This window comes from Chelonoidis abingdonii, chromosome 7, assembly GCF_003597395.2.
Source record: "Chelonoidis abingdonii isolate Lonesome George chromosome 7, CheloAbing_2.0, whole genome shotgun sequence".
NCBI lineage: Eukaryota > Metazoa > Chordata > Testudines > Testudinidae > Chelonoidis > Chelonoidis abingdonii.
The window spans coordinates 39,835,905-39,853,352 of NC_133775.1; the positions used below are offsets into that span (position 1 = coordinate 39,835,905).

At 40.3% G+C, this 17,448-nt stretch overlaps 1 protein-coding gene across 1 annotated transcript in view; it reads right to left on the bottom strand.

Moving 5' to 3' along the window:
• The window catches only part of OLFM3 (olfactomedin 3), a 120,350-nt gene that overhangs the window by 10,092 nt on the left and 92,810 nt on the right, over positions 1-17,448 (bottom strand). Inside the window, exons 2-4 of the mRNA XM_032797068.1 lie at positions 15,058-15,204; positions 8,897-9,052; positions 4,845-5,064 (exon numbers count right to left, since the gene is read on the bottom strand). Coding sequence (XP_032652959.1) covers positions 4,845-5,064; positions 8,897-9,052; positions 15,058-15,204 — 523 coding nt within the window. The remainder of the gene's footprint in view (positions 1-4,844; positions 5,065-8,896; positions 9,053-15,057; positions 15,205-17,448) is intronic.

The following is a 17,448-nucleotide window of genomic DNA, read 5'->3' on the forward strand; positions in this document are numbered from 1 at the left end:
ACTGACTTGAATTATTATGGGTAAAAAACAGGGTAGAGGGAAGTGAGTCCACTTTTCCGTGTGTGCACAAGCAGTTTCCAGATGCTTTACTTCTTTTGCATCCTTCCTTAGGATAAAATTTGTTATTGTAAAATGAAGAGCTAGAGACTGAGCTCACCCTTTACTTAGAATTTATGTATCCATTATCCTACTTAGCGCCAAACCAGGGAATATGGTGGTCTAGTGGCTAAAGACTGCCACTAGGAGTTGAAACTCCTCGGTTCTGTCTCGAGCTGTCACTGACTCCTTGTGTAATCTTTGGCATAGTCACTTACCTCTTTGTGTTATGGTTTCCTCATCTATAAAATGGGGAAAATAATTCTTACCTCCCTCACAGAATGCTGTACAGCTTAGTGTTTGTAAAGCTCCTCAGAAGCTACAGGAATGGTGCCATACAAAAAATCACTATTATCAATAAAAGACTCCCTTGCTAACGCTACCATCTCTTTTGCGATCAATATGATGGCATTTCTTTGTTGAATATGGTATTGCACTTTCCAGGCCCCAAGCAAAAATATCAATATCAAATTTTGCCTTGACCTTCCTGTATAAGAAAGCTAGAAATGAATCTAGCATATGTCTAGTTTAATAGTTTCTTTCATATTTCATAGGCAACTGTTGTCTGAGAGAATATTGATTTACTAGGCTGACCATATTATTTTTAAAAATCTGTTACTACTAAATAGCATTAATGCACAGTAGCTGATTAAATGAAGGTGATAAATCGCAGGAAAGTAGTGTATTACTAGAATGAAAATTGTCCAGATGTACAGCACATTATATGCAGTATAATAAGGCCTACATTTTCTTGTGTGTATCTGACTTGCATGAGTGCCAGCTGAGGATTTGCACACACAAATGCATGCAAGCACACACACCCTTTTATATGCAGACAACCAAATTTACGCGCAGAAGTCATGCATATGCTAAACTGCATGCACACTTCTGAAAATGTAGGCCACATTTATCAACTGCTGCAAAGTGACATTTTCCTATTATAAGGAGAAGGAACAAGTTTCACTCATCACAATGGCTTTGGAAATCATTAAATCTCAGTGAAAGTAAAATGACTGCTCACTATATGTTAATGAATGTTGCAAGAGTTGCCAATGCAGATGGAAGATTACTTTTAAGTGGCTAAAACTGTATAAATAATGCATAATATAACAGTTATATTACTGGAAAACACCTGCTAGGGAAAAGAAGAGGGAAAACAAGTCATTACACATGCTGGTTAGATAGCTATACTGCAAGACTCAACAAAAACTCTGTAATGATTCAAGCCCAGATCCTGGGAGCAGTGTTGCTGTTCTGTCCTACACTGCCATAGGATTCTGGCCCTAAACATGGCATGGACAGCCACAGCTGGATTACCCCAGTGCAGAGGGATCCTCCAGTGGTGTAGAGCAGGCATAGCCCTTCAGTGCATTGGGCACAACTGGGGTGAAATGGGTGGTAGCTGGAGTTTCCTTATGCCCCCTGATCCCAGATACAGTATTGGCCTCTTGGGGCTATATACAGCAAGATTAATTTTAAGCTGATTTCAGGCTGCTCTAACCTGCAGGTGGGAACTTGCCAGGAACACAGTCAGTCCAGGATTAGGGGAGCACAAAAACCACCTGACCTGTGCTATCCTTTTCCCAGCCATTACTGAGCACCTGGATCTCTGAGAATAAGAGCAAAGACAATTCTGCATTAGGATTTAAGAAGGCTGAAGTCCTTTCAGTAGTTAGCCATAACCTGCTTTAAACTCCTTAGCATGCAGGCAAATCATAGGCCCTAATATGAAAATTTTAGAATGGTAAAGTCTTACTAGTGTTATTGTCTGGCATCGTCACACTCTTGAGGCTCAAAATGTAGTTGCCTCTGGACTGGGAGAATATGTGATTGTTACATGGCTGTAGAAGGCAGAGGGGTGCAGAGACAAGTCTAGGGGGGTGGGGCGGAAAATGAGAAAGAACTCTAAAAACAGAGAAAGAGATGGGATCCTGGCAGTGAGTAGAGAGAGAAAAAGAGCCTTGGGGAAATCATATAATTGTATCTATATAGGGAGATAACTGAGTTGCAGAGTCTGGATTCAGAATCAATCTGGAGATGAATTTCTGAGAGACAGAGAGAGAAAGAATACATGTGCATGGATATGAGGGAGGTTTCTGATCCTATAGTGAAGTTTCATCCAACTTGCATACATATACTAGGAGCAGGGTATGATGTTTATTTCAATGTGGTGATGGTGTATTTGCTACTTTTATTTTATAGAACTTCTCCCCCCTTAAATTGCCAATATAAAAAAAATAGGCCCCAGAGACTTCTTTTTATTGGTCAAGAAAAAAAGAAAGGAAGAATTGTCTGTTAGGGAAGAACTCATGGGAAGAGAGTTAAGAGAAGGGATTTGACCTAGGAAAACAATTAAAAGGGAAATAAAAGGTGTGGGAAGAACCTATAGGAAAGACTACATATCGTATATACTCGTTCATAAGCCAAATATTTTTAGTAAAAAAGGGAAGCACCAGAGAAGGGGGTTGGTTTATGAACGGGTATAGAGAGGGAAAGGTAGGACACAGCCCTTCCCCCCTAACAGAGGGCGCAAGGAGAGGCAGCACAGCCAGAAGGAAAGAGGTGGGGCCAGAGTCTCTCCGCTTCTGGCCATGCTGCTCTCCCCACAGCCTCCAAAGCAGCTACTGTTCTGGGGCTGGCAGGCTGCAGCCGTGCCACTCGGCCCTGCCCCCCAGAGCAGGCTGTGGCCGCGCTGCCCAGCCTGCTGAAGTAGCTCCAGCCAGGCCAGAGACATCCTCCTCTGGCTCTCCTCAGATAAAGTGGGAAGGGATGGGATGGGGAGAATGTGAGGATCCTGGGCTAGGGGTGGGGTAATGTGGGGGGTGGTCAGAGGGGTTACTCCCCGACTCCCAGCTTCTCCCCTACAAAATTTCCCCATCATTTGCTGTCCCGGCCCGTCAGGGTAAGCAGCTGGCGTGCCGGGACACGTTGTTTACTTAGGTTTACCTCTGTGCCTGCAGGCACTCGACATAAATAAACCATCTCAGCCCGCCAGCAGCTTATCCTGATGGCCTGGGAGCCAAAGTTTGCTGACCCCTGAATTATAGGGTCGGCTTATGAACAGGTCATAAAAATTTTCAATTTTTACTTGTCTATCTTGGGGGGTGGGGTCGGCTTATAAACAAGCTGGCTTATGATTGACTATATACGGTAACTATAACAAGGATGATTGTGAGATTCAGCATACCTCCCATGGTGCAGTCAATTCGTTGATTTATATTACAGATATTCACCACAAAATATGAAAACAAGATGACTGAAAAATATGGAATGCCAACTTTTTTCTCCTTAATATTGCTTCAGAACAGTAACTATCAAGAAAAGTCACTATTTAGACCAAATTTCTTGCTTGCTGCTGCATAGTAAAGCATTTATTTCCCCTTGACTGCACATGTATATGTTCTGTCAATGTAATAACATGCTATTATATGTATGTATTGTAGGGGAGAATTGACTCATAAGAGATTTCTGTTTGAGGAAATCTTTCATGTACTTTTGCCCACCACAGATGTGCTAGTCCCATGTAAAAAGAAGCTGAAAATAAATAATTTAAGAGGTTAACCGAGTCTAGATTACTTTTTTTTGGTCTTTTTCCATTACTTCAAAAATGTACATCTTCTGCAATAGGCAACACCTCTTTCATATTTCAGATGCACCCACCGCCTATGAAAGTACATACCCAAGATTTGATCATTGAGAAACCTATCATAAGCCCGAGTTCTATTTTTTTAGTGTTTAATTTTTGTTCATAGTGATTTTTTTAGTTCTCATAAAAAGGGTCAGACGGAGAGAAGTGGAAGGCAAAGACTTTCAATAAATAATAATTCTTGGCTCCTAAACAGTACCTTCCAGCCAAGCATCTCAAAGTGTCTTGTCAGTTACTTTAATTGGAGCAGGCTAGGGCCTTTAAGTCCTCAGAACATACCTCTGAGGTACAGAAGTATTAATTATCCCCTGTTCAGGATGACATTTTCAAAAAAGGCCTCTAATTTTGGGTGCCCAATATTAGACAACTAGTCTCTAATTTCCCTAAGCATCCACTGAAGCCAACGATTGGGTATCCAAAACCGAGACTTTCCCAGAGTCACACAGGAAGGTTATGGCATTGCTGGAAACAAACCCAAAGCTGTGCTTTCGCCAATATCTTACTTCTGCTAAAGTAGGTAGGAACAGTTCTAATTTCAGTGGATCACACCTAACCTATTATTACTGAAAGTAATACAGTCTGAGACGTCATTTGCTGAACTGGCCATTTGTAAACTTCAAACCAAGAATTAAATTGTGATGATGGTTTTTGTCATGTGGATAGCTCTCCTTTGGACACTGGACAGAGACCGCCAACATATATCACACTGGCCACTAAAAAGCACCTGGAGGCAATCCTGGCCTGAGTTATATCAAAACTAGTGTGAGAGAGGAAACAATCTTTGTATCCCATTAACAAGCTCATGAGCAATTCAGTCCTAAGACCCCTGTCTTTAGGATTTCCAAGTTGCCATCCCTTATAATTCTGCATCTTAACCCTTTCTATTAATAATGGGTCAGATTCTAATTTAAATTATACTGGTGGAAATCTAGAGTAACAGTTGACTTCAGTGAAGTCACTCTTGATACACATTAGTGTAATAGAGATCAGAATCTGTCCCAGTGTGTCAAAGACCTGAAAAATAGGGGATTTTATGTTTCTACATCAAAGCTCTAAAATATATAACCTAGGGACAAAATCTGGCATGAAATGGTTAACTTACTGAGTTTTTTCATGCAGTCTCGAAGTCTGGTATCTAAACTGAGCACCCTCTGGTGTAGTTCCTCATAGTCATAGGCACCAATTTCTTCCTGAATCCCAGTGAGAACTGCTGACAGATTCCTAATTTCTTCCTTGAACTGGGTGATTAACTTGGCATCAGTTTTGTACTGTTCCAGAACTGGGATCAATGGCAACAGCTCATCCATCTTTTCCTTCAAATCCTGCAAAAAGCAGTCAAATGGGCATTAGAGCAGCTTAAAGGAGTTCAGTCCCCAACACTCTTTAATACAATATTTTGAACTGATTAATAAAATGACTTTAAAATTCTTATTTATATTAGTTTCAGATCCATTACTAGTGTATTGTGAAAGTCTAGCAAATTCATTGAATAAAATGTAAAAGAGAATATTCAATTTCCATTGAAAATACAAAATTCATTTTTAAAAGATTGGAAACAAATCTCCTGAGACCCGTCTTTCCCTATATATGATACAAAACTCCTATATTTTTCTTGAGAAAAGATGACCAGGACTGATCACACAGTTAGAGGTGAGGATATGGCACTGAAATAGTGACTTTATATATTCACCGATTTTCTATTTAATTTTTATAAATACTAATATTTAATTTCCTTTTTTTGACTGCCACTGCACTCTGAGCAGACATTTTCATTGATCTGTCCACAGTAATGTCTAGGTCTTTTTTCCCCTAAGTGGTTAGAGTTAAATTTAAACTCCAACAATGATATGAGAGGTTCAAATTATATTGGCCAACGTGCATTTGTCTTTAGTGATTTTTCACTGTCCAATCAATTAGTTTTGTTAGATATCTCTGAACTTCCTCAAATTATTCTCTGGCTTTAACTAACTTAAATAATTGTACGCCATCTGCAAATTTTGCAACCACATCATTCTTTCTCTGTCTCAGACATCCCATACTTAAATGTTTGCCATGTTGAAAATTGATCATTTATCCCCATTTATTGAATGTTTGTCTCTTAGCCATTTCTAATCCATAATGGCTATTTATCTCTCATACTATAACTATAATACACATAATATCTTTTGCTAGGGAGTTTGTTAAAATAAGTCAATACATTATGGCAACAGGCTCTTGTTCAGACACTAACATGTAGATTCCCTGAAAGAATCCTAGCAGATTAGAGATGTTTCTTTTATGGAAGGCATGTGGGTTTATCCTTTTCAGATGATGTTCATGTAGATGTGTTATAATGCCATTGATAATTTAAGGAAACAGCAGGATTTCCATGAGAGAGAAGGAGATGCAAGCCTGGATAGAAGACGGAGAAAAAGTGATGGAGATATAGGTTTGACAGTTGCCAGAACAAAGATAACAGAGGTCTTGGGAGCAGATGAGATCACCCGGGGGAAAGCAAAAGGGGGAAAATGAGGAGACCAAGGTTAGAACCCTGGGGAATATCACAAGATAGAAGAGAAGGCAGATTACTTCAGCACCATCTTCTGTTAATGGTAGAAAGGAAATCAGGGAAGAGTGTAATGGAAGCCCAAGCAAGAGAAAGTGGATCGGTGACATGTCAAAGGCAACAGAGATATTGAGGGTCAGAGGTGCCAGATTTATCACAGGCACTGAAATATGCTGATGTATGTGTGTGTGTGAAATTTATTACATTTTCATTCATATTAAAAGATGCAACAAACAATGTGAAAAGTTTTAAAGTTGCTGTAATGGTGATCCTGTCTCTGATCATGAGGTGGAGATGGATCAGGGATGCAAGGCCAGAGTTAAATTTAAGGAAATTTACCTCTGAATTTCCTGCCTTTTAAGCATGTTTTATAATGATTATAGTATTTGAATAATATTTGCTTATAAATTAATATGCAGCCCCCCATTTTAACACTACCTTGATGAATGTTTTTTCAGCTGGGAATTAACTCCAGAGAAAATCCTTAGGTGTTGGCAGTATATTTTATACATAGCTATTTTAGCTATTTTAAGCATTAGAAAACTGCATTTTAAAATTACATATCAAAATGTTATTACTACAAATGCATTTAGAGTAGCAGGAGTTCCTTCTGTTGTTCTGATTTATAGTTTTTACTCATGAGGGAACTTCCATTTACTATATAAGTCCAGAAATTTTTGAATTAAAGTGGGATGGAGAGGGGTGAGTGGATAGTTTATTATTTTATTATTATTAAAAACTATGCATACAGCACCATAAGCTTATAGCAATTTAAAACACATATTAAAAATTTTCTCTGGCCCAAAGATTTTAATGTGTGAGCCCAGTTTTGCTGCCATTGAAGTAAATAGGAGCACTGTCACTAATTTCACTGAGAACAGGATCAAGCCCTAAGAAATTTCAATGGGTAGAATTACAGGACTTACTACGTTTAGTATTTCACTTTAAAATTAACTTCTTAGTTACAGCATCTTCTCACGTCACTAAAGGAAGTGAAGATTTTGTGATCACTGTAACTATAACGATTCTTTTGATTTTATTGGCACTACTTACACCTGTTAAATCTCTTGTTACAAGAATGAATTCACATTGCAATAAAAGAAGGAAATTGCAATAAAAGAAGGAAATTGCACCATTTTTGAGCTTATTTCCCCTTTGATTTGCCACATAATTCCCACTAGTATTAATAGGAGCAATGTGAGGGTATCAAGGACAGGCAAACTGACACATTTTTGTGTCTCAGGAATGACGTACTATACCAAAATTTTAGTCAATCAAAATTCCGAAAGACGGTATTATTTTGACATTTCAATTACTCTTTAATTTAATTAGCTGGCAATCTGTTTTAGCCTCCTGGCAAACTGTCAAACTGAAGTTGAATGTCTAGTCAATACAAATATCGAATATTTAAAAGGTTGGAGTAGTACAACAGGTCGCTGCCTTTGACAGCCAAGTTAGACATTCAAATTCTGGTATTTTGTTCCTCTGGAAAAGAATATAACAAGAATACAAAATATATAATGGCACAACACAATGTGCCATTATATATTTATAATAACAATACAAGGGTAAAGGTGAAAACTTTCATTAAGCTGAAACTGGCTGAGCAGAATTATATTCAGACTTTCAGCTAAACTGAGAATAATAAATAAGAGATCACTTGGAGAGTATGGTTATTAGTATAATTAATTACTGAAACCAATTACTGAAACCAATTACCTCTGAAAAATCAGACCTCACTCAGTTAGGTGCCACTCCTTTTGAGAATGTAAGCCTATGCTTTTATGTTTCAGTTATCATGAGCACCTCAAAAGACAATGTTAATAAAATTTTCGTCCTTGGGATATATTTAATGGATCCTATCTTACATTTCTTGCACACTCAAAACTCTCCATCATTAGGGCCCAGTACTTGTAATACTATGATATATGTTTGTAACATTGTCTCCTTAGTATAGCACAAATGGCTTCCTAAGAATAGACAATAGCAGTTTCTAACCTCTAGCCACTAGACTTCATGGCAGATAGAGTGGCTAAAGTTTTTGTTCAGTGAAAAATTACTAGGAAATTTAACATGGACATTTTTCTTACAGCACATATGGATTAAAGGGGAGAGGGATACACCCAAAACCAAAATAACTAACTCCCCCAACCTCTAATCAGAAACTTTTAGATCTTAATGCTATTAAATACCAATTACAATAATTTCCGTCATTATGAACTTTCTTCTCTTCAGTTCTATGAAATGTCAGACAACGGTAAAAGTGCAAAACCCTCCGGTCATTTGCTATTAATTCCCTGGCTTCCTCATTTATCACTAGCGCTTGACTGCATATAAATCTCTCAGTATGAACTGCACATTGATACAGTAAAATAGGATTCTGTTTATACTGACATTTCTCTAACATTTTAATAATTAATGGTCACTCTTTATTGCTGTTAAACTGAATAGGAAAAGCGATTATCATAATAAAAGCGGTTATATTATGGTTCCTTTTCAACGTTTCTTTTGTATAAGCTTTTCAAGCCGAGATCTTAGCAGTTCATGCATTGCTTTTTAGTGCATGGCTTGCAGCAAGCTTTCAAAATTATTATTAAAATAAAACCTACTTGAAAATGCTTTGTCATTAATGTCTTCCGATCATCTTCAATTTGCCGAAACTTAGCCTTCAGCCCTTTCATTTGTGTTTCCATTTTTAAAACATACTGGAAATCCCTCTGAGTCCGTAGGTTTAAAACTTCAATAGATTGGGACATATTCTGAACCTGTTAAAGAAGAACACTGGCTGCACTCTGTTTTTCTTTTTCTTGTATGTGTAGTTAAATGTCAAGTGATAAAATGTCATGCTTCTGTCAATGCTTGAACTGTTAGCCATTTATTACGTCAGTGGAGCTTTGAATTCATAACTGTACAACAATACAGAAAGTGGGCCATACTTTGGCCTTGGTCACACGTGTGATCCCACTGAAATCAATGGGATTGTTCCACTATAAATTAGAGGAATTTGGCCCAATGTCTTTACCCATCATATAATACCTTAAAAAGAAAACTGTGCACTGAGTATTGTGACAATTCAGCAAGAGGAAGAACTGTTCCAGGGCAAGGAATCATAAAGGAGGTTTGGGAGTCAACATTCCTGAACAAAAGAATGTAAGTACTCAATAAATCAGGAAAATGGGATATTGACTTAAGTTAACTTATAACTCCATGCCACTTCACTACTTAAACCAATTTATAGAGGATTTGGGGGTGTGGAGAAAGAATGGGGTAAAGTTTTAATCTTGAATTTAAATTTGTTTAAGCTTCATCAAGGATCTGAATTTATACTTGACAAATGAAATGCATGCTGCCACCCAGATAGAGTTTGTACTATATTATGCAGCACTTGTTGATTTTTTTCAAGTGCTCTGTATACAGCATGTGGATCTTAGAAGCAATCATTTAGCCCTGAATATTGTACTACTCTATTAAAGAGAATGGGCATGATTCTGATCCTTTATGTAAATAAAATTCAGGAATAATTCTACAGAAGTCAATGGAGTTACATGAGTATGAAATCAGTACAAGAGAGATCAGGATCAGGGCTAGTGGGTCTCCTTTAAGAGAGATGTACAACTTTGGCTTTTGATAAATATGAATACAAGTTTTGCAGAACTCAATATTTTACACTCTAGTGAAGCAGTAGTTTAAATGTCAATGCTTTGGGAAAACATGGTCTTTGGCTTGAGAGTGACATTTACTCAAACTAGATTTTTAAATTTTAAGGAGGGTTACGCCATTGTTTTTGGTGAGTCAGCAAAAAACCCTATCTTAGGGCTTGATCCTGCTCCCATTGAAGTTAATGGCAAAATACCAGCTTACTTCAACGGAAGCAGGATTGAGCCTGTAAAATGCTAGTGTGTGTTAAAAAAGCTTTGAATTGTTCTCTTTATACTTTGGGCCCTAGCACTACTTTAGCTATAAATATCTTTATGCAAAGTTATTTATGCATGCTTCAGAAATATTTCCTAACTCTGACACAGATACTAAGATTTATTAAATTGACACCAACATTATTACCACTAGTACATTCTTGAGACTGTAACTTCTTTGGAGCCAAAACTGTCTTTTTTGTTCTATGGTTTGTACTCCATCTAGTACAATGGGGTCCTAGTCCATGGATTCTCTGTCTATTGTAGAGGCATTCCTAGATGCCTCTGCAATAGATTTCAATCCAGCAAAGCACTTAAGCATGGGCTCAGTTTTAAGTATGTGAGCAGTCCCATTGTAATCGTGCTTAGAATTGGGCATATGCTCAAATGCTTTGTTGGATCATGGCCAGAGTGCTCACCTGTCAGGTTAAAGGGTGTTAAGCCCTAAAGTAGACTATCCTACTTGGCTCTTTCAATTCCATATTGCTGCTGATGGGATCAGAAAAGATCACCGTGCTGAGCCTTCTTAGTATAAAAGAGAGGCTGTTGGCAGGGTATCCTTCATGATCATGAGCTTTGTAAATCAATCCCAGATCCCAGATCTGTTATCCTTCAGGATATGCTGCAAGGCACAACTTTTTCTCCAGCCATTTGAGGAGGGGATGGGTTGAGAGTTGTAGAAGTTTTTGTTGTTTGCTGTGGAAATCATTATTTTAATTGTTAGTATGTGTTTAGTAGGGTGGAAAGCAATGCATTACATTTGAGATTTTATTATATAATTCAGTAATATAACAGGTGGCCAGACTGTAGGATATGTGATTGTTTATAGTTTTATAAGTAGAAATAAAATAAATCTATTCAACTTTAAATCATTAATAGAAAAAAATCACTGAAAGATTAAAGGAAATGAGTTTTAAGTAACTGATTAAGCATATGTAGAACAAAAGAGAGCTCATTTCCATCTTTAAGACAAGGACAACTTTAATTTGTGCGTACTTTAGGTATCTTTCATACATGTTCATTTTATAATAATCAGACAAAATATGTGGGAAAAGATGATACATTTCCAGACATGAAGCTGAGGCAGAACATTTTCTTGTTGTTTTTTCACAGAGTTTTGCATGTGCAATAATTTAATGCAAAAAATTCACTTTAACTCATGCACACTAAATGGGGGAGGGGGAAGGAGGGAAGTACCACTAGAAAACATTAGGCTCAATCTTAAAGATCTTACTCAGAACTTGCTCAGGCAACACCCCTTTTGGCCATCCAATTTAATGGAGATGAGAGAAAAGGCTGATATTCCTTCCATTCACTAATGTGTATAATCCATAGTTTCAGCTGGCACCCCATTGTGAGGACGACTGTATCATACTGCATCTGGTTATTAGGATGCTGTAACATGTTGTGGATCTGATACGGTTTGATTTTACTTAACCTACCACCTAGTTAAAAATGCCTTAAAAATAGTGTTGATAGCAGTATAGATTAACTAGCAATAATCAGCCATACACTTAACCTTGACCTGAAAGGACCTCCTCTAACAAAGAGAGACTCCAGGGCTTGCCCTTTCTTTAGAGAGATGGCTTCAATTTTTTATGTCTGTTCCAAAACTACAGCCAGTGAATGCTGTGAAACTTCTAGGAATGAGACAACCCAGCTGCGGAGTGTGCTTGCAGCTATATGTTGTTAATATGAACACTGCTTAATGACAACCAGCCAGATTTTGATCTCATTTACACTGGTTTTAGATTGGTGCCACATATGGACTCCAGTGGTGGAGTTGCTTGTGATTTATATTGGTGTAAATGAGACTTAAGAGTCCAATTATTAACATACTTCAGTTTGGGGACCTGAGACACAAGTGAGTCCATATAGAAATGTTAAGAGTAAGGTTTTGTCTACACTACCACTTTTGTCAGTCAGGGTTGTGAAAAAAAAAACCCACATCCCTGACTGACATAAGATTCACTGACAAAAATGCTGACGTGAACAGTGCTATGTCGGCAGGAGAGGCTTTTCTGCCAACATAACTAACACTACTTGTTGGAGGTGGTTTAATTATGCTGGCAGGAGAGCTCTCTCCTGCCAGCAAAGAGTGGCTACACGTGAGACCTTACAGCAGCACTGCTGAAGCGTTAGTCTAGGTTTGACAGCAGTTCTCTAAACTTTTCTTGGGTTTGATCCTAATCTTTTGTTCTAGATGCTTGTGTAGCTCCCATTGGAATTCCCTCCAAGACCTCTTTCCACTTGGCTTCCCAAGAACTCAGTTAAACTCCAGACTTTGTGACTCGGGTATCTTTGTTTATCATTCAGCATCTCTAAAGCTGAGTTGATCAAGCTCAAACATGGGGAGGGGCATGTGTGGATGCAGCGTACATCACAGCTCCAAAGTTATACAGAAACTCTCTTCCTTTATATACTTTACACATCTCATTGCATTTACTATACAGTGCATCAGACCTTTTTGGATTGGCTTGGTTACTTTGCAGGAACCAATTCCTGTGCAGCAGACACTGTCCATGTGTTGTCCATGCTCAACTTTCTATTTATCTCATCTCTACATTCCTACCTCGTTCACTGTAATCTTGTTCCTAATAAATGATTCCCTGGGTGTTCTCCCTCTTATCTTAGATGGTCCAGACAATTTGCTTTTTAGCCTAATGATCTGTTTACCTCCCAAATTCTATCTTCCAAGAAATGAGGACCGGACCAGGCCTCAGCTACAGCTCCTGTACCACAAAGTAAATCAAAAGCTCCCTTAATCTAGCTAGGTGGGATTTCCTCAGATTTAGAAGAATTCCAGAGTAACATAACCATCAGAGCTGGCATAGGGACACACCATGTGCTTAGCTGGGGAAAACAAAGGTGGTTGGAGCATTGCTGCTCTCCACTGATCCCTGGCTGGTGGAATGTGTTCTCTGCAGTCTGCATGTGGCAGTGGACAGGTTCGTCTGTCTGGCTGGAAGAAAAGGGGTATTTCTTCGTTAAGGGCTCCCCTACAATGTGGGTAATAGGGAAGAGGGGGAAATGTACAGTGATGAACAGGAAGGGCAGAAAGTAGCTGGGGCAAGGTTGGGGTGGGTCACTGCCCTTTCTACTGACCAGAAGAGTGGGAGGGTATGTATACCCCACCCCATGCAGCCCTGGAGAAGCCATCTTTTACTGGGCTGGAATTGCAGCACCCACCCAGCCATGAAAAGTGCAAAAAGATGAGGTTTCCTCGTGACCTGTTGTGGGTATTACACTTGGCACCCTCTTCCTTGGAGGCCAGGAAGGAATTTTCCCCTCACTGCCAGAATGGCCAAGGTGGAGTGGTTTTTTTTCACTTTCCACATAGCAGGTCTGGGAACCATTGGGCAGAGCGGGGTTGGGGGGTTAGTATGTAATACTCATGGCACACATCCAGGGCAGGTACTTGGTATGGAGGAGATATGGTTAATGGATAAACTGGATTAGAAAATGATTTGAAGAAAAGTATCTCTTAAGGGAGCTAAGGAAAGCAGGGTTTGAAGGTCATCTGTAATGTACAGCAGCATGCTGACCCTTCTCTTTTTTCTAGTGGCCCTTTAAAAAAGCTGAGAAGGCGGGGTTGGGATATCTACATCTGGTACAGAGAGGAATTGACTCCCTCTCCTTTTATAGTCCCATTTCATCTCAAAGGAGGGGAGAGTGGCTGAGTCCCAGCAATGAGACAGCTGGTAGCAGGTTGGGATTTATGTAGAAATGATTTAAGGAAATGAGCATGACATGCACTGCACTATTTATTGCTGGCTAATCCGAGATATTTTAAATGAATAAAATTATGATCTAATTAAACCACGTCCATTGCCTTCTATCTTTCTTCTGGCATGGCCAAACAATGGCTTATTGGTGACTATTAAGCAGCATGGGAGGCTGAAGTGGATTAAGAAATGATGGCATAAAGTTCCCCTCTATATCCTACATGTTAACTTCTAAGCCCTTCCTGAACATGAGATCATGCTATAATTTTACAGAATTTGGTCACATGATATGGCATGGGCCCTGAGTTACATACACAAGCCAAGCTCCCACTGAAGTCCACGGGAGTTTTGCCTGACTCAGGCCTGCAGGATCTGGCTCCATATTGGCACTAAAGTGAGTTAATACTCCAAATATGTCTGTGAGATAGTAACGTACTGAACAATTTGTGCTGGCAAATAGCTCAATATTTGGTGTTGCTATCTGCCTTTAATGCTCTCTCTGGCCTCAGAGGGTATGCATCACCATTTGTTCTACAGTAAACAGAACTTGGTTACAGTGGCTCAGGGGTGTCATAGCTGCAGTTTTTTCTCATTTTCTTATGCAATGGAAATCAGCTTTTATCAGTTAAATTTACATGCAGCTGTGAATAAATCTGAGGTGTAAAACTCTTTAGTTGTTTGGCAGAAAAACCATTGAACAAGCTGTTGGTGTGATTCAAGGCAATGAGCTTCAAAATCCTCCTATGATGGTGATGTGGGCACTAGATTGAATCCTGGTGCTTCTAGCTAGCTTGAACTGGAATTTGTAGCTAATTTTATGATGGCCAGTCTGTTTTAATACAGACATGTAAACTATGGGACTCAGTTCTCTTAAAGGAATAAATCTGGGAGGAAGAAACAAGAGAGAAAATGCAGCATTAAGATGCTGCATCAATAACGGATCAGCAGAACTGTGTTGTAAAGAAACCAGATGAAGTGTGATTAGTGGTGGAAAACTGGGAAGGGGAAACAGAGAAATAGTATTGATAGATAATCATTGAATGCTGTATTATTTATGATTTTAAAGAGGGAAAGGAGCAGATTACTAAGGAAGTCTCAGTGGACAAAAAGAAGGAATACATTTGGGAGACTTACCTTCTCTAGCAGTTGTCTAAGTTGCCTGCTTTTGGCATCTCTGGAACATAAATTTTGTTCTGGTGCAACTACAGTACAAATGCATCGGCCATCTGGGTCTTGGGCTGAACTATACACTTGCCATCCTTCTTTGGGGCTAATTTGAGTCTATAGTAATAAAACAATAAGCAAAGACAAAGAGTGTGATATTCATGAATGACTTTTTGGTTTTTCAAATTCTTTAAAACAAAAATATCTATCTCTATATAGATATATGCACACAAAGGAATTAAACCTAAGAAAATATGTTTGCTCTGTTACATACCATATGTGTTCACAATGATGTTCCTTTTAGTTATCTTTTATTATCCCTGTAGTCGGGCGTGACCGGGGCTCAACCCTCCTCCACCGGGGGTGGAGGGGAGCCGCACCGGCTCACCGCAGTCCGTCGGCCTGGGGCCCGTCCCTTGCTGGGGTGCTGAGGGGGCCGACAACAGTTAGTAGGAGGCTCCAGCCCTGTCAGTCGGGCTGGGCACGAAGCCAGGAGTCTATATAAGCCCAGGCCCTTGGACAGGGCAGGGCAACACACACAGTTAGGCTCAAGCCTTGCAGCAGGGCTGAGCGGTAAGGCAACAGTATATATATAAGCCCAAGCCCTGGGGCAGGGCGGGGCAACACACACAGTTAGGCTCAGGCCTCGCAGCAGGGCTGAGCGACAGGCAACCACTGTAGATGGTCTCCTCAGGCAAAAGGGAGGGGGAGTCTGCCACCATTAAAGGGGTGGCAGGGGGAACGCAGGCCCTCCCACTCCACTGCGTTCCAGCCCGGGGCCCTAGCAGCGATCAGCGCCGCTGACGGTCAGTGGGGGATACTGACCGAAACACACTGACATGGGCTTAGACGAGTCTGCAGCCAGACGGGAGTCGGCTGCCCCCGGGCCACTTCCAACCTCCCCCTCACTGGGTACCTGCCCTTCGCCAGCGTCGTCCGGGGAGTCCCAAATCATGGGTTCCTCAGCAGGCTCGGCGGCGGGAGGTCCGGTCCACTCCTCAGGGTACCGGGGTTCGGGCGGTCCGGTCCAGTCCTCAGGGTACCGGGGTTCAGGCGGTCCGGTCCAGTCCTCAGGGTACCGGGGCTCGGGCAGTCCGGTCCACTCCTCCACAGGCCGAGCGTCAGCCGGCCTCTCTGGGTACTGGCCCCAGGGGATGTCAGGCCAGTACCTCTCCGGATACTGGGCACGGGGTAAGCCAGGCCCAGCGGGAGCTCGGGCCTCAGCGTCTGCCTTCTCTGGCAGCCTCCTCCTAACTGAGGGCTGGGGCCGGGTTTTTATACTTCCTGTCCCACCCCTTGACTTCCTGGGGGTGGGGACAGGCGGAAGGGGCCTTGAACTTCCGGTCCCGCCCCTTGACTTCCGGGGGGCGGAGATAGGCGGCCTGGCCTCCACCCGGGGCCGCAGGTTTTCTGGCCCATTCCCTTCAGGATCGTGGGGGAGGGGGGCCCTCTCGCTACAATCCCCTTAATGGATGATTGGTAATTTTGCATTTTTCCAAAGTTTTCCATTATACTTGACTCCTTGTTAATAGTTATTTAGAAATGTTTGACAACCCTGCTTAATTGCAGTCTTCATATTCAGTCTGGATGTGAACAGTTTTGTACTTATGATTCAACAAAAGTGCATTGATTTCATTTCCATGGATAGGTGTTATAGTTTCCATGAAAAAGCAAAAGAATTGTCCTTTCTTACTGGATGACTTTTACTTTAGATTAAAGGAAACAACAAGATAGAAAGGAACAAATATAAAGTCCCCATGAGAAAGCATAGTAACAGTATCCATGCTGATCAACTCTCAGGCCTAAAAACAAGTTAGAGGGGGCCCACTTTACTTTTAAAGGTGCAGTACACCAAAAACAGCCTTGCAGTTACATAGCTATAAACACCAACAGCAATAGAGAAGCCTCGGGGAAGTACAGCAAAGAATCTGTTTAGTTTAGGTGAGAGGGAGCAAAGTTAGTCATTGAGACTGTAACGTATGCTGGAAATTCCTAGCACATTCTGCTTTCAGCAGTCATGGTAACACTCAAAAATTCTTCTAGTCTTTTATAGGGTTTTTTTTTTTCCAGTGGTGACCAACATCCCAAAGTTCTATCTGCCTATTTCCCTAAATATTATATGATAGATTGAAAGAGTTGGTTCACACGCATTTAATAAGATATATAGAAATTTACAGAAGTCAAGATGAAGGAAGGAAATAAAACAACTTGACGATGGAGGAATTTCAGATGATATAATTAAATCTGTTAATAGAAGTAATGTTCTTGAGTATTGGATTTAGAGATGACTAGTCAAGATAAAATTATGCTTTCTTCTTTTTATATCTAACCAATACAGTATTGGCTACTTGATTTCAAAGC